The sequence below is a fragment of the Ooceraea biroi genome, chromosome 12, assembly GCF_003672135.1.
Source record: "Ooceraea biroi isolate clonal line C1 chromosome 12, Obir_v5.4, whole genome shotgun sequence".
NCBI lineage: Eukaryota > Metazoa > Arthropoda > Insecta > Hymenoptera > Formicidae > Ooceraea > Ooceraea biroi.
The window spans coordinates 8903916-8922443 of NC_039517.1; the positions used below are offsets into that span (position 1 = coordinate 8903916).

Here is an 18528-nt window from a genome sequence, read left to right on the forward strand (position 1 = left end):
GACAAGAAATAATAAGCAGCACTACACTTGCATTAATTAGACTATATTAATACTTGAATTTTAAATGACATTATGATGATGAAAGAGAAGAGATATAACTTCTAGTGGTTCTCACGAGAACGCGTTGTCAAGTCCGAAATACAGATATACTTATTGATCTGCAATGTTCGTGTCGAAGTATAAAACGGATCGAACACCGGCGAGCAGTCTCGGTAGAGCCACTTTCGACCCACTTTTCTCCCTGCTGCATGTTACGTAATATTCATTACACTATTCGAACACTTTTCCGTAATTAAATTCTCGATTTCAAGCCATGTTTCAAGATCCACCTTTGTGGCTCGTCGATCATCACTTTATCTATATTTTCCTATTTTCTTACTCACCAAAGATGAACATCAAGATAGGCACAGTGGACAGACAGGTCAGACATATGGTGAACGTCATCGTTTTGCTGATGACTGTCAATGCGCGAAAGACAAAATCGCAGATGCCGGTCGCCTCGAGATGAGCGTCCTTCAGCTGAAACACGACCGAGCCGTAGGTTGCCACACCGAGATTCGCAGCTTCCGCATCTCCCTTTTCAGGGGCCTTTACGCCGCTAGCACAGAGTCGACGCGACTCGTCGCCTGAGAGCTGAAAGCACATACACGCGACTGCTGAAATCAGATTTTCCCTCGTGATGTAATACAGTTTCGTCCCGACGAGTTCATTCACTTTGATTAATACCGCACACGCGACTTACCAACGTAAAGATGACTTTGCTAAGCTGCACAAAACGGCGTGTTCTAATAATTTCCGCACTTTCTTATTTTACCACGACTTTATCCCAGCAATATTTTAATTGTATTTCGTTTCGTTACTGTATCGCTTCGCATTAGCAATTTGCGCTGTACCGTTCTGTTTGCATTTCACTGATTAAAGAGTAATCCAATTAGTGACGGAGCAGAAACGGTTTTTCTCGTCTTTCGTTAGGAAAACATGTTAACCAACATGTTCGTAAATTTTAGAACGAAGCTAACGACAAACTGGATTTTACACGCAATGCGCTCACAAATTCTCAAAAATTTCTCCGAGGAGGTTTCGAGTATTCCATTTAATGAATGTTTATTCATTACGCGGAGCTACTATTGTACGGTAATTCCAGCGAAACAAGCAATAAGAAACCTTTTTAATGTTTCCGAAAGAGATCCGCTTTCACTCCGGCACGATTTAATTTCTTCCTCGAAGTACTAGCATCTTCTTTGAAATCACCGTGCAGATTTTTACCGCGTACAGATAAATTTGTATTCCGTTCACCTTTCACACAACGTGGATCCAATAAACGATGCTGAAAAGAGCGTACTACAGCTTCACTGAACCGGTTGCTGACACGTCTCTTATTTCTCACTGCCGATTTTCGCTTTATGTGCTACGAAATTGATCCTTTGAGGGATCTTTTGGGTAGCGCGCACACGTCTCAGGCACCTCGCACGCGAGAAATAAGGGATGGATGTTATCCGTGCGGCGAAAATTTAAGCTGTCGCGGACAGAGTACGTCGGCACCTTTGATCGAACACCCCTCGAATCTTTGTGAAGTTGAAATCTTGTGATCGTGAACCAGCAACACGTACTCGTAACAGTATTTTAATAGTTTCCAAATCTGAAAATGTATTCTTTTTTAGATTGAATCGAAATCCTTTTTGTTCTTTGCTTGATCATTAGACTCGCGATAAAGCTATTACTAATAATTTCATCAAGCGCGAGAAGACGAGCAATATATATAGTTAAGGATACGGAACTGAGAACTGCATCTCCTATAAACCAATGAAGAAGAAAAAGCCATTACGAAATAAAACGTCGAGAAATAGAGCACTTTGTGTATCTCTATTTTTAACTTGACAATTTTCTCGGATCGCGAGAATAAAATTATGTTACACATAAGCTCTTTCGGGTTCATTAGGATCTTCCGGTAAAGGGTAGAGGGTAGAGTACAGGAATAAGGGCGCGGAGGATTTCGTGGCAAAGCTAGTCGGTGCCGTTATTCGCTCGATTCAGCTCGCGTGCGCTGCAGCAACATATCATGCTGCATCCACAGCAGGAAACCAACCCGGAGAATGCAATGGTAGACCGTGTAACTTATTCTTGTAGTAGAATTCACTCTTTCCCGATGAACGTGATATACGAAGGAAATATTATGTTTTCTATCGCAAGTGTGATTTGACAAGAAGATAAATGAGCAATTTTTAATTTTTCGTTGTTGCCGTCACGTGCGAATTGTTTAATGCTTTCCGGTTAAGTGATGAGGTAGACCAGCTTCGTGACAGGTGGTCTGTTTTTGTCAAGTTCACTTTAGGTTTCCGGGTTATCTCTTGGCCTCATAACGGAACCTAAGCAAATTTTGCCACTGAAAGTGAAGACATGTACACAAGAGAATAAATCTTTCGCCACGATATAACCTTCGGGGAAAAAAAATGCCGCGAGCCGACATCCCCGAGAGTAATAACGAAGGAAATTACTTTGAAGATTTTATGAAGATAAGCGCGGGAGGTTAAGCGGGAGAAGGAAAAAAAGTAGGAAATAACGCCGCCATCTATAGCTATCGCGCTGCACTCGATCGACTTTTGGCCCGACGGAAATTCATTTGGCAAAGAGAAACACTTTTTCCGGAACAAAATTCCCACACAAGAGCATCGGCGCATTGAAGTTTCTGCTTTAAATTAAGATCCTGATGCGAGCCCCTGATCTGTATCTCGTATTTTAAAGAAAGTTCATCTTTAAATCGATTTATCATGCTTGCAAAACTTTAATAATAATTTCCCTCTCTTTGTTTATGTATAAAGAGAGAGAAATTATATTAATTAAGCGCACCTACGTATGGATGCATATTTATAGTAGACTTAATAATCATAATATTTTTGCAATCGATATCGTATCAATTACCTCAAAGCAAGAAAAAAACCTTAACAGAAGTCCATGAAATTTTGTTATCTGAAGAACACTTGGAAAAACATTATTTGTTTCTAATTTATTCAGTTTACAAAAACTCCGCGCAAAAATCAGGTGCGTGAAGTTCTCACGTGTATAATTTATTATCACGCTCTCGATGCTGAAACGACGTCCCTCTCTGCCGGAATGAAAAATAATTATGCGCCTGGGTCAGACCGGTTCGCGAGCAGTTGCAGCTTATTTTTTTCCCTCTTCCATGGAAGTTGCCTTGTTAACGTATACTCCCGACGCATAAAAGAGTGCTCTCATCTTCTCCCGCAACTATGTTCCGCGTTGCCGTAATTATTGCAACGAATGATAAATGACAATTTGCATCCTCGAGTTACCGCGTATGTGCGTCCATAAATGCCTCCCGCCGTAAAGGTCATAGAGTAGTTATTGGTCACCCGTTTCCCCATCGGGGGTGGCACAGAGCCTCGGTGGAATTGCGGGACACCCAATGCAACTGGGGCATACACCGTAACGGCACGACCGAGAAAGAAATTCCTCGAACATTGCAAACGAGCCGACATAGCGATAAGAGTGCGCGATAAAGGGTTGTTACCTGCGAAACGGAGCTGCTGGCTCGCCTGGAGTCGACCCAGGCATTCGTCCCGTATCCCAGATTGACCTGTGCGCCGCCGCTTCCACCCGATCTGACACTTCCTGAGCTCACTTCCCTTTGACGATAAGGCGAAGAACTCCGGTTTCTCGTGCTCCCTGAACAAACGAGAAAAGTCTAAACGTTTTTACTAATTGCCTCGTTCCGCTGCTGGTGCCGCTTGCAGCTATCTGCCGCGATACATCTCGTAAATATTTAGAACGACGGAGACGCGCAAAGATATCGCGCGCGAGATGGAATCTTGTACTTGAAACTTCCCGGCGATATATCTGATAAGAGAGGAAAGGAATTTCTACTTTCTGTCTGCTCGCAACAGTATCATCCTTCTGCAACTGGGACACGTTTTTGAATTGTGCGGGTTATTTGGGGATTTTTATCGGAGTTAAAATTGGCTAAATTTTTCCCTCTATCCGGATTTGACGTTATTTGAAATTAATTGAAGTAAATCTCGCTTCCTTGAAAAGCATCGAGAGGATTGTGACATCTAACTCTTTTGTACGATTATATTAGTTTGGCTTTTAGCTTCCAGCAGTACTTGTTTTGTTGCGTTAGTAGTCACGAACGCTAGATAACTGTACAGTCACGGTATAATGGCGGACTACGCTCCAATTAACAGTGTTAATGCGCGATTTAATTTGCATTCTCCGCGCACCTGTACAAATTTCGCTCGTTGCAAAGAGACTTTACACGCGCTGCGAGCTGCATTCACGTGCAATGAGAAGATATCTTTGTCAACAAGCGTAATGCGCACTGCCTCGCGCGATAAATTCGCGCTTTCAATTTACGGGATACGATTCCCATCTGCCGGAGAGATGTCGATTATCGCGACGTTCCCCGTGCAATTCGCCGCGAAATTTATCGGTCTCTCCTGCTTGCGTAGCTTGAGTAAACAAGCCAATCCTGTCACAGCGAATCAATCGCGAACGAATAATCGCGCGGCAAGCGAACGAAATTGCGCGACAGTAATGTAAGAGGGTGACTTTAATGCATTTCTGTTTACGATAAGTCGCCGCAATGATTATCGAGACAGAAAAATTGCAGAATTACGAACGATGAATTATTCATTAACACATTTGCATTTTTATTCTTTTAGAAAACTCCACCACGCGCTGCTCTCGCCGTCCACGGAAGCACGCAACCCCATTCGCACCTCGATCGTGCGAACTGAGCGAAGGTAAGCGGCAATGTGTGCATCAGACACGCGTATTTCAATTTCGTGACCCACAGCGATTCGGCGTGGTCGCCGGCATAATAAGCACCATGCACGCGCGACGAAATCAGGCCAATTTGCACGACTAAAGCATAACCTTTTGCAGTATATCAACGCGCGTGATGTTAATTATCGCCCGGGATAAATGCTCCTTGTTTGCCCCCGTATTTGATTTCGCGCTTTTGTCGTGACAGCGAGGTTCGCGCCGTTGAAACCCCTTGGCATGCGGAATTGTTAATATGAGCTCTTTTTTGCGAACTTATACCACGGGAATATTAATGGCAAACTATTGCCACGGGAATACACGAATGGTCGTTTAAACGACTTTGCTCACGGTTGGACCAGAGTTTGGTTCGCGAGGTCTACTGGCAACTGTATCAATAGCATGTGCGGGTTTTCAAGCCACTAACGGTAACTTAGCACGATATATCTAAGTTTAATTAGTCTACATAAACTTGCCGAAAATCCATGGTTTACATCAATCGTTGTTGTGATCAAAATTACGTTAGAAATCTCAATTGAATTATAAATTGTTCAACATCAGGCAGAATCGTGCTGACTCAAATCGCTTTCACATTGTTGCAGTTCACGTCACGCTAGAATTTCAAATATCTCGTATTCGTATAGCGAGACACAGCGGTATTATTGAAAGGTCAGTGCAAAATCGAAGGCACTCCGCGAAATCGCATTTGTCTCTCCTGATTAAATTGCGGTGCAATAAATTTTACCGCACGTGGCATACGGAAAATCAGGCGGCGGTTCCCAACATTGCTTCTTAATGGACAGAAGCTCGCGCCGGAATCGATGTTGAATTGTTGTCAATATTATTTTGTGTCGCTTGCCAGATCGTTCCTTTCGTTCGTGCGTCACGCGCGCTGCTCCGCGATCTGAGTGCTTGCAGTATCAGCGAGTGAGAGAAGCATCGAATGCGCGATACCGTGGCAATCGACATGCGAGAGCGTATCACGCCCGGCAACCAATTTCCGCTGCTAGAGATATATTATCCGTATCTATCGCATTCGATGCCTCCTAGGACACACCGAGAGAAACGAACGAAATTTAATCGGCCTCTCTGGAGATTCAACGTCGACTTATGCGATAATGAGCGTCAAATTGCTATTGCACTCCCAAAGGATATATCTATACTATCTAGCAGTACAGATTTTTAGCCTGCACATGTGGCAATATGAGGCATGAGGATTACATTAACAAATTTTCTATTAATGAAGTTATCTGTGATAAAATTTTATCGTAGATATAAAAAAATAGTTTAATTCATTTTATTTTGCAATGAAGATTAATGAAAGAGCATTGATGATTTTGTAATCAATACCATAAATGGTCTTAATATAATGTAATTTGTAAAAATCTTTGTTTAAAAGTAGTTTTTAATTACTGTGATGTTCTTTTATAACCATTGTTACAATTTTTCGAATCGATCTTGAGGAGAATTGACAATAGCGAACGGACGATTATCTAATCCCGCTATATGCAATTGACACATCCGACACACGTTGGCGTATTATTGGCACAATTTGACCGCATTTGTGGCAAGCATAAACGTTTCGTCTGCACATCTCGTTGCGTTTCACCGCTATAATTTCGCGAACGGATTATATCTGAATTTTGGTACTCGGCTGCAGAATGTTGCGGTTGGGAAACGTCCAAGAATCTAACCACGAAAACGTAGTCGTTTCCGTACCGAATTTATGCAATACACGATGTGCAGAGATAAGTAGTTTTCCACCGCTAAAAATTTCAGACATAATCGCTTTCTTATCAATAAGTAAAAATATAATATGTAACATTTTGGCGCGTTAAGATAGAAAATTCTATTACTAGTCTAAAAACTAATACTTTAAGAACAATTAAATTTATATTAAAAGATTTTTCCATTCTCACCCTGATCCGCGGAGGCTCTTCTAGGATCCTGCAGACTTAGACTTCCCCTCGGTGCTCTTCTATCCTGATGACCTCCAAGGCTGCCCCTAGGACTCCTGTCTATCCCGTCAGGCCCAATGCTTCCTCTGGGACTCCTATTTTCGTCATCGATCGCTCCGAGCGAGCCTCTCGAATGTCTTTCGACGTCGTTTACACCTATGCTTCCTCGTGGCGATCTATTCGTCTGATCGTGCGGTACGATCGATCCCCTCGGACTTCTGTTGCTTTCTGGGCATATTGAACCGCGCGGGGACCTATTCGATTCAGGTGCTATCGATCCTCTGGGCGATCTGTTGGGATCGGGCACGATGGAACCGCGAGGACTCTGATTCAGGCACTCGGAGGCTATCGAACCGCGCGGACTTCTGTCTGCAACCTCCAAAGGCGTGATGCTACCCCTGGGTGTCCTGTGCACATCCGGGCAGATCGAGCCACGTGGGCTTCGATCGAAGTCTAGGTTCGCCATGCTGCCTCGTGGACTCCTCGACGAATCCGGTATCAATGAGTGTCTGGGGCTGCGGTTGGCGATTGCGATGATTGCGTTGCCGTTCTCCGGTATCAAGGAAGTCCTGGAGGCGCTGGCCACCACCATGCTGTTTCGAGGACTTCGGTTGTAGGCTACGTCCGGCACTAGGGAATTCCTCGGGCTCAGTATCGAATCCGGCACCAGGGAGTGACGCGGACTTAGGGAGACTTCCGGAGTGAGGCTGGCGCGTGGTGACCGCGCCGCGTCGGGCACCAAACTATTGCGCGGGCTTCTGTTGGAATCCGGTATTAGGGAGCCTCGCGGGCTCCTGCAGTAATCGTCAGGTATCAGAGAATTACGTGGACTACGACTGGCCTCGGGCACCAACGAGTTCCGACCGGTGCCGTACTGTTCGGGATCCGGCAGGATCCTGCGACAGACTCCCTGCAATAGAACGCAAGGGTTAAATTCGAAAACACTGCTCTCAGTGCACATTTCGTTGGAGAGAGAATTTTCATTATCCGGATGTTAATTAATTCGTTTGGAAATTTTATGTCGTTACTCCTGTTTAATTGTCGTTAAAAGCGATGGCGGTCTATTTCTTCTCTTCGAAATATAACGTAAAATGTTAATCGAGTTAAAACTCGGGAAGATGCATTTCAATTTCTCTTTCAAAGTTTTCTGCTTTGTAAACTATTTAATTTCTTACTAAGGTTTCGTTGTTGACCTCTTTCATCTTTTTCAGAAATATTGCAAATACGTTTATAAATATTGTAACTATATATCTCTCCCGTTCTTTCTCCGTGTGATATATCTAATTTAATTAATATAGAAACATATTTATTACATCTCCCTGTAGTACAGAGGCAAAGCTACATGTTCACGAAACACATCGAAACCCTCGATCGAAATGAATGGATTTTAATCATTTTAGCGATTGCTGTGCAAAAGCCAATTGATAGTTTTCAAAATGCATGTGTACCATACCAATCGTTCGCTAATGAATAACATGTGATAGCGATCTATCTACCGTGCAAATTTCAGGACTTCAAAATTTTGTGGATAAACTGATGTGTAGAATGCGTGACAAAAAGGTCGTATCTGGTTTCATCGAATGTACGTGGTGCTCACGTCACCAAATACGGCGTCAAACACTAGAGTATCCCCCGAGTAATTGAATATTCCGCGCAACATTGCGTAGCTCGAAGCGAGGAAAAAACAGAAAAAACGAGACAAAGAGAAAAAACATGTGGTCTGCTGCATATTTCAGGCAAGTTTGCCTGACTGGAAATCTCAATTGATTGGGATGATTTCCTACGCTTTACGCAACTACCAGTGTTCGAAAAACGCTTGCCGAATTGAATGGTCAGAATCGTTACTCGCGATGGTTTTTGGAAACAGCAATCCAAACATACTTTCATGCGCGTGCATTTCTTCTAAAAAAAAAGAATATTCGAACTTTGAACTTTTAGACTTGCATTCCTCTCTCATTCTCTTTCTCTGAGACAGAGATGAATATACACATCTATCACAATGAAGCGCTATTTCGAGGGCAGCCGAGTTGATTTGCTGCCTCGACGTATACTAAAGCAATAGCGGTCCGAATATATATCAAGAAATTATGCGGGAAAGTTCGGGAGAGATATAAGAGAGAGGGTGAGAATGCTTACCTCGTCGGGGGAGTCGCTTTCGGTATCCAAAGCGATATTCGGCACTACGCTACCCCTCGGCGATCGCTGCCTCTCCATCGTTCCGCCAGGGCTGCTTGGCAGGACGAGGGGCTTCTCGGTGGCAACGCTCGCTCGTCGACCTCGCATCGTCGAGGGCGCTCCTGCCGGCTGGCTCGAGTTTGCTACGCTTGGCGACGCTCGTCGGCGTCGCGACGAAGCGCTTCGGTGTAACATCACGGCGCCATCCCCTCACTCCTGCAACATAACGCATATTTCGTCTCATTAATCGCCGGACATATTAATCGCGATAAATGCATGCGCGGCAAGTGCACGCGTAATCGCTCGCTCGGAAGCTTTCGCCGCATTTATCCGCAATTTAATGTACACGGTTGAATCGCTAAATGATATTTTCTGATTGAGTGCCAAGTGAATTTCCTAGATCGTTCCAGGATATTAGACTATATCTGAACTGCATGAGGGTGATTTCTGTCGGATGACCCAGATAAATGCACGGTTTAGTTCGTTGCATTATATTGGCCCCTTTAATTCCCGGAGCCATAGCTGTGAGCATTTTGACGCGCTGATAAGAGCGTGTCTCCCATCGCATATAACACTTCTCCTATTATAGGCCGTGCAGTGAATATATTATCGATTCATGTTAAGTATAAAATGGTTCCGTCCTGTTTCGGGCAGATTAACTCGCGGCTGATTATATCGTGATTCGTCCAAGCGAGCAATATGCGATACGGAAAGCCTTTCAAATAAGTTGCAACGCGCAAAACTGTCTTGTCATTTATTGGGAAGAATTGTATAATCCGACTAAAACGAGAATATTGGCTTGTGCAGTGTGGATTATTTAGCGGAAAGTATGATAAGTAGGACAGAGCGATAAATAGGAAATTGAACGGCTGTTTGTATTCCTCATGTTGTGTAATTAAATACACGAAATATGTGAAAGGACAAGTCGGATATGATGCAAAATACGACTGCAAGCAACGATGAATAATCGCGATATCGTTAATTGTTTTGTTGGACGTGATCGACATGATGAATAGAACTCGTTTGTATTTTATACATACTGATGGATTTTCGGTTTGGCGAAATCGATGGAGGCTTTATTGGACCAGTTTTATTGAGGGAAAATAATTTCCTGCTTACGTTAAGCGTCGCTTATTTTCAAGGCTGAAAGACAGCTGAAATGGCACAATCTAAAATAATTGATTTAATTATAAAAATAATTCTTTCGATCTTTTTTGTTTTTGATTTTTTTATTTCTCTCTATTTATAAATTTTGCGAAAACTGAAAAATCGTGAATAAACGAGTGAAACATTTCTTCTCGCTGTGCCAGTGCCTTATTCTAAATTACATTCGTATGCAAATAACTTTCCACGCAAATTTTCACATCAACGCAATTTGCGGAACATATTTTTGAATCGTGTCCGCGGCGCGTGTATCACTGACCATTGTTACAAAAATATGTACATGTATCGCAGATATTGTTAATTACAGCTGCTGCATATTGCACACGAAAGGAGTGGCGAAATAAACCGTCTGCTGTCACAGGTATTGTAGCATTCTCGGTGTCGCGTAGACACGAGTTTTTCAGCGAGTGCCGTAAAGCGAGTCCATCCACCGATGAATCGCGCGTGAAATTCTGTGAAAAATACCGTGTCGGTGAATTCGTGGCTCGTTAATTAAACCGACGACTGGCATGGAATCTGGTCATTACGAAAAACTTTCCGGTGACGAGGCGCAGGAACATTAATTTTGTTGGTATTTCTCTCTTACGACATTCGGCAAACAGAAGCGCGCGCCTTTCTCGCAGGAAGTTCGGCTCTCCGGAATTTTGCACCGGGCGAAATATCCTAGCGAGGGACCCCCAGGGAACACACAGCGCGTCATGGATATTACGTCTGCTCACCGCACGTATCCTCGGTCCGTGTACGCATTCTTGAGATGCGCGAAGTCTCTCGCCTGCATTTCCACGAGATAACGTTTCTTGTAGAGATCCACGGCTTTCGTAAACGTAATCCGTCACGCTTAAAGTTTCAACGAAGAATGTTGGAGTTGTGCTGCTCTCGGTAGCGAGTAACCGCCGCTCGGTTATCTGCTGCGAATATAATCGCAAGGCACACAACGGACAATAGAATTTCAAAATGCGGCTTTCATAATTCAGTGCTCCCAAAGTGAACTGTCAACAGCATTACGATCTCACGCACACCCGACCCGACCCGTTCGCGCAACTTTCAGTGAATGTGCCCTAGTACGCGTGAGTGCGAGGCGTTGAAAATATATTTCGCTGACATTTAATCGTCGTGACATGCGCTTGTTGTTTTATCGCCCACACGAGAACCTTTCTCTCTCTCTCTCTCTCCATCCCCCCATTTCCGTTACATCAAGTTTGCAACTCACGTCGCGAGATTATCCTGCGTTATCAATGTCGGTATTTTCCTCGGTGGACTGCAATTACGTCGACGGTTAAGCCACACGCAAGTTTCAAGGGTAATCAATTAATTAACGTGCTATTGATATTGATTGCGTAACGCGAGTCGTAATTAATAACATCGGATAGGGCGCTATATGCTGGTACAAATGCGTCAACATTCTACGATAACACGTGTCATACCCAAATTAACTAAGAGTTTATACAGCATTGCTTTAATGGACTATAGAATGAACGGGCCAACTAGTGTCGACTATATAATATATCAGAATTAGAAGCTTATATTCTTGCTCCACAATAACAAAGGGTACCTATAGCCCATGTGTAATTTAACAAGATGCTACAATGCGCGATTCAGATTTTCTGTAAAAAAATCAATTAATAAACATACGTTTTTTTGTTTGCTTTTCTTTTTAGGATAGACCAATTAAAGAAATATCAAAAATCTGAAATATCCAATTGAGACGAGTTGATAGTAATACTAATAGGAGGAGAGATATAATAATGTTATAAACACGGAAATATTTTGTAATTATACTAAACAATAGAGTAGTTAACGATTTGAATTCAGTAATGCGTTTATGACTCGTACGGTTAAACCGGCAAGCAACATCTACTAAATATTCGTACGCGTTAAATATCACGAGCAATTAACGGAACGGCATGGAGAACGCGCTGCGAACGCGGTCTTTAGAAATTGTTAGTGTTTCGCTCCGATGTGGGAGTAGGCGTGGGAGGATGCGTTGGATGTAAGGGAGATTTTTATTGCGTTCCTCCAGCTTTTTTTCAAGGAAGGGAGCGCAGCACGTCGAATAAAATTGCAATAAAACCAAACGGAGCTCGGGAAAACGATGTTTTAATATATCATCGAAAAAAATTCCATTGACCTGCGCTCGCTTTAAAATTAAAAAGAAAAGAGAAATAAAGGGAAGAAGGTCAGGATATCGAGGGGTATTTGGATGTCTCCGGGAAACATACATTAAACGACCGTAATGCCGGGGATCGTGACCAGAACGATAGAGTATTGAAAGTTAATTAATCGGGACAAGCGGAGCGCGGTCAATTACTTGTTGCGATACTTCGACGGGCTGATCCCTGAGCCCTTCGTCTTTCCATCTCCCTGCCCTGTATAGGCCGCGCCATATATCACTCGTCCGACAAGTCGGTTACGGCCACCTAGCACGAACCGTTCGTACAACCGTAAACAGCGACGTATGGAATCATGGTGTCGTCTGAATTCGTGGCGCGAATATTAATCTCGCGCATCCAGCAGTCGCGAGAGACGATCCATGGACGCTCGCGCACGCGTCCATTAGGGCCTAATCTCACAGTACGTAATTACCACATCATGCTACCCCTGTGCCTGAAGAGACGTGTGAATTATTGGAGGAACGAGGAACGGCGTTAACGAAGATTGAAGTCCGCGACGTGGGCTTGCAATAGGGGTAGCATGGCTCATAGCTCTCTCCGAATTCTCTGTTTCTCTTCCTCTTTCTCTGTCTCTCTCTTTTTCTATCGCTCTTTCTCCTACGCGAAACTCAACTCATGCGGCTCGAGTTCTTAGGCTGTTGAATGGTTAATGCAGACAATCAGGCTTCCGAGTGAAATGCACTCGAAGCGTACGGTGTAGCTGATGTATCATGTGCGCGGGAGTGCGCGCAAATGATGATTGTGATATTTGCCACGTTCGTGCTCCGAATCGCTTCTTACGTCGAGGTACTTTAGCTGCGATAGACTGCCGTTGCGATTAATATCGCCTGGACTAGCCAGCACTTTTGGCAACGAACCAGAAACCAGCAAATGTTTGAGATCCGATCTTGCGGTTGTCTTTGCCGATAGTTACTCGATAATTAATTAGCGGCAGGCGTGCTACAAAGACTTATCGATCAAACAATAGCGTTCAGATAAGATCGGCGTGCGATGAAGGATAACCAAACATCGAAGCATCTTTCGACTGCGAAGTACATTATAGTGCCAGAGTGGAATATTATTCGACTCTCAAATATTGACACGGAACAGCAGTCAATTATAAAACAATATTGTTTATATGTAAATGAAAATAATTTCAGTAAACCAATTTGCGTAAAGTCTCGTTTGGACATTCATCAATCAATTCGGGCTTCTATAACAATTTGGTATCAGAGTTTAAAGGCGACGTAATTAATCACCTGCACTATTAAATCTTCGTGATATAATACGAAAATATTTATCACGGCCGTGATTGGCGCTGAGAATAATCTCGCGCGAGAAATTGACCAACTTGAAAAAAGAAGGGTAACTTGAAAAAAAAGTGTTAAAAAAACCTGGGGAACGTTAGTTGCGACGCGCGATTAAGACAAACGATCCCGTCGGTATAATAATCGTTGCGCGAGTTAAGTCCACAGGAACTTGAAGAGTAAAGCCACCGTTAATCCAAATACGGATCAGCGACCGTTCCGACAAGCGGCGTGCTTCCTTCCGGCTCGCATCTTCTTTCTTTCTCTTATCATTTTTCCTGGGCATCCAAAAGAATCATTTATCTTCCGGCAGGGAGGTCCGGCAAATGAAGCGGCGAGCTTAACGGCGCGGAATTCATGCCAATTCCGCGGAGTGCGGTGCCGTGTATGCGCACGAGCGACCGCGATTCGTTTCAATTTCTATCGCCTACGAAATTATTCCGAGAGTCTCGTACCACGAAAGGCGGGGCACGGATATAAGTGGGTTCCTGACAGGAGACGAGGATAAACGAGATACACGTGGCGCGCGAGATAATGCCGACAGCCGCGCTAGCCGCGGGCGAAGAAGTCATGTCTATATATCGAGACTTCACAAGTAGCGATGGCCCTCGAACGCTTTGAGACTGCTTCTCTCGAGCAATCCGACCAGCAACCTGATTCGTATCAAGGCAACTTGGGACCGATTATCTGAAAATCCCATTGGGACTTTGAGCTCCAAAGATTTTGTGTCGTGTCGGAATCGGAGAGATAACGATACACGATTGGCGGAATGATGGATACGCTCACACGAGAACGTCGTTGCCGTCGCTACCCGTTGGAATATACCGAAAGAGCTCGACGATAGAATAATTTCATTCAACCCTTTGGCACGTGACTTTCCTGGGAGAGATGCGAAATAAAAATACACGGCGAAAAGAACGCGAGAGAATGAAAGGACGTGGGAATGAATACGCGGCGATTTCACTTTGTCGAGGGATTTTTTTGCGTACGTCATAAGTGGCGGCCCGGGCACAAAAGCCGTCCCTCAGTAAAATTTTAACACGAGAGCAAGCTCTAATGTTTCGCTACTTCCTCGAGTTTCCAACGAGATTTTGTCAAGTGCGCGCGGGACTGAAATTAAATAAAAAATTTATGTAAGCGACGATATACACTTCTCGCATTGTTATAATGATCTTTCGTTGGAAAAACTTTTGCGTGGCAAAGCTAATATGAAAATTAAGCTCACATTTTCACAGATTTTCTTCTTGGTATTTGTGGTGCTTTTCTAGTAACGACAAAAATACGAAGTTAACTGATGTTAAAACCACGCGATTGAAATCGAGTATTCTTAAAAATAACACATTGCCTTTGATATTTTATTATTTTTCTCGTAATATAAATGTCCTAAAATAAACCAATCCTATTTTCGTATCCTGTACCGTCTTTATCAGGAAATCATTCTAAAAATGAAAAATCACATGTACCGGCAATCGCTTCGTCAAAGTAAATTCTGCACTAAATATTTTCCAGGAATGCCTTACGGGATAATCTCTCTAACGGAAGTTATAACGTGTTGCTACAGATATATTCGAACTGGAAAATATCCCGATTTCTAGATAAAGTTTATTTATCGGGATTTCAACGTATTACGATTAATGTTTATTTGTGCGTGTGATAATAACCAAGTTTAATTAAACAGATACATTTTATGAAACGCAATTTATTCAATAAAGTAGAATTTTATTGAAGGTATGGAAAAAGATGAGAGAGAAAGAAAGAGATATGCGTAAAGTTTCTATACAGTGCAGAATTCTACAATGTTTGTATTCCGGAATAATTACGACCACATTTTTCCTTTGTCATACGAATTTATCGTGTTTGCCGAGAATGTCGTAATGAGTACGCGTAATTTCTGCTCTGGAGCTCCGTTCGTATCTAACGAGCAACGCTGAGTCGGACAAAGTGGCTCCTCATTATGCGAATTTCTTCTGTTACCTCGCAAAGACGAAACGAAAAATCAGTGCAAACGAAAACGTTGCCAATAAAAACCAAAAACTCCATACTAAAGGCACGTAATCGTCAATCAGCGAGATAACCAACGGCCATCGCTGCGAAAATAAAATGTTGACTCGATCCATTCGATTCCAAATCTAACGCGCAATGTCGACATCGGAAATTTAATTCCGAAAAACCGACGTCGCGCGTTAATTCGGCCTTTTCGCTTTTCTACACGCTGCAACGATCGCGTGTGTCTAAACAAAAAACGAAATCTTTAACGTCGATGTAATAAAAGGCAGAGCGCGCGAAAATGCATTTCATCGAAAAACCGCGTAGCTCCGGCAAGTTCTACTAGTTCAACTAGGGAAAAGTTTATTAACCAATAATTACGTTATGATTTGCACAATGTTACAAATGAGATTTTTTACAACTGTAGAGACGTGCTCGCTGCTGACGAGCTGCATATACCATTAACATGTCTTCACTATATAAGAAGGAAAACTTACTGAGAAAGAAGTTTTTGAATTATTTATAAGACTCACGCGCATTTCCTCGGGAATTATTATTACTTAAAAAAATCCAGGGCCGATTACGTTCGTATTATGGAAAGTATTTATTATATCTAGGGATTTAGCAGTCCTCAACCACTCTTGAAATCTTGTTAATGCGGGAACTCATGAATTTGAAGAAAAAATTTATCCATTTCCGCGCGAGTGAACGATGGGATAAGTGAAGCTGAATCGGGAATAGCCGGGGGATATCCTCCGAGAGCGGAATATCAAGCACTCCGAGCAAAGTAACCACTTGTATGTGTAGCTGAAGAAACACATTGCTTCCACGATTGATTCTTTCGAGAAAGCGCCGTTTCATGGTGCTCGCAGCGAAAGGAACGCTGATCCGTCAGGCGGAGGACGAGCGGTTGACCGAAAGCTCATTCCTTTTATCTGTCCAAGTGCCGCCTCCTTCGTGTTCTTGTTTTGCTCCTCGGAATCGCTCGTGGAACTATCGTCTTATTTTTTAGCCGACCTGAAGACCAAGGTCCAGTAAAGCAAAACGCTCATTCGTCAGAGAATATAATCCATCGCAGGATCGCAAGCCAGTGTTTGCCAACGTGCGAAATCTCCAAGGATCGGCGGAACTGTTCGAGCTCTAAATGCCGGCGCATCTTCCTTTATGACCGTGACGTTATTCTGGAAATAGATGGAGTGGCATAATTGAATAGGCGAGATAGAGAGGGCTGGCAAGCCGAGGCAAGATGTTAGCAAACACGATTATGTTGATGGTATTCAAATTAAATGGGTAATGTAATGGCATTAACGCCGGGCTGTCCTGGCAAGTTATTCCATATCATGCGGAGTTTGTATAATATGTGCGGATCTTGAGGTTCCTGCCGCTCGGGGATCACCCGGGAGGGTCATGTGTTCAGCAATTATTCGCCGAGCTGCACCGACGATGCTAAAGCAAGCGTACAGCAAGCTATGTGTGCAGTGTGCGCGAACGATAGTCAGCTGTGTCGATAAAAATTAAACCCATTTGGCGGGTCAATCAGCTATAACGATCAATTATATCGAAGTTATTATTTCCAAAGTCCCGCATTCAACGATAGAACAGTATAAACTGCATCGAGCGATGAATGCGCGGCATGAATACGAATATGTTTCAATAGACGAAATGATCTCGATTCGCATCTGACGAGACACGCGAGGCGGCAGCGTTGCGATACCGATACGGTTGTTAACTGCTGCATTGAGCATCGTCGGGATCGTGCGAGAGGAGCTTTATGACGCGATAAAAATCGTACGCTTCATGAGCTATCTCGGCCGCTCAACTTTACGACATAATCTAGCAATGATATAAATCGATAAAGATAAATCGAAGAATGCAAAGTCGTAAGTGTATCGAAGCGGCGGCAACAAAGGAAAGATAAATAGACGAAACGTTAACTCCTGATATCGCAATCTTGTAATCATATCGATGCGCTGAACGCAATCTGCTGTCTTTACCTCTTGCCCGGGATACAATCTAGGTCCGTTATTCCGCAGTCGACTTATTGCTGCAACAATTTGACGAGACATTCCGAATTAAGCGCATCTCCTTGCGTTAGCTCTCGGAACTTTCACATCGCGATGGAAGTTCTCGAACCGACAGGTCTCCCTCGGAGTTTACGACATTCGCGGTATTCTTGAGCAGTAAATTCCCTAACGAATAACGTCATTATGCATCTTGCGAGAGAATAATAAACGTAAGAGAAACAGGAATCGCGCTGTCTCGCTTTTACAAACTTTATAACAGTTTTTTCACAGTTCGTAAAAAGTTGATGTAATCAAATTTCTGTCTTGCGCTTTTTCATGTACAGCGCGATCAATTAAGCTAATAGCGAATTATATATCGTATAAAATTATTATTCTGTTTATTCTCCCCATTATATGAGCGATCGTAACAGAACAAACAAGCATCAATAACAATGCAAAAACAAAGTTTGTTCGCACGTCCAAATAGAATTCAATAGAGACGAAAAATTTCAGCTTCTTTCACCGCGCGTATCGCCGTGCATCAAGGAATGCAAATAAATGGCGCGACAGCATGCGAGGAATTTTAATGGAGAACGTGAAAACTCGACACGACTTGCATCGCAGTCCCGCGAGTAACGCGATGCAACTTTCGATTGGATCCTCAATTAATGACGAGCAGCTGCGTCGCCGGCGCGTGTCCGTGAGCGTTGTTACCAGCCAGTAATTAATTACTTGGTCCATTCGGCGTAAGCGGGAATCATCGTATTGCCGTAGCGAACACGTATCTGCTCTCGATGCTTTCCGTTAACGACGTTAATTAATCTAACCATCGATCTGCATGACTGTTAATTGATGAACTCGACGTTTGGTCAGATACTTTCGTGTGTCAATACGTTGTGCGCTGGATTATCCATATTTAATGCACAACGGAATTCTCATAGAAACACGTGAATACTCAGCCGCGATGGAATCGCGACGGGGGAAACATTCGAGCGTAAATACCTCC

The 18528-nt window shown here is 43.3% G+C and overlaps 1 protein-coding gene across 5 annotated transcripts in view; it reads right to left on the reverse strand.

Annotated features, from left to right (window-relative positions):
* Window positions 1-18528, reverse strand: part of LOC105282241 (nascent polypeptide-associated complex subunit alpha, muscle-specific form) — a 43136-nt gene that overhangs the window by 20421 nt on the left and 4187 nt on the right. For 4 of the 5 annotated variants that reach the window (XR_894462.2, XM_011344096.2, XM_011344095.3 and 1 more), the window contains exons 2-5: window positions 8874-9128; window positions 6699-7647; window positions 3530-3684; window positions 384-633 (exon numbers count right to left, since the gene is read on the reverse strand). Coding sequence is in view for 4 of the 5 variants with exons in the window: in XM_011344096.2 (XP_011342398.1) it covers window positions 384-633; window positions 3530-3684; window positions 6699-7647; window positions 8874-9107 (1588 nt within the window). In the remaining variant the exon portion in view is untranslated. Of the gene's footprint in view, window positions 1-383; window positions 634-3529; window positions 3685-6698; window positions 7648-8873; window positions 9129-10795; window positions 16701-18528 lie in introns of all 5 variants that reach the window. The other variant, XM_011344094.2, reaches the window with a different exon arrangement.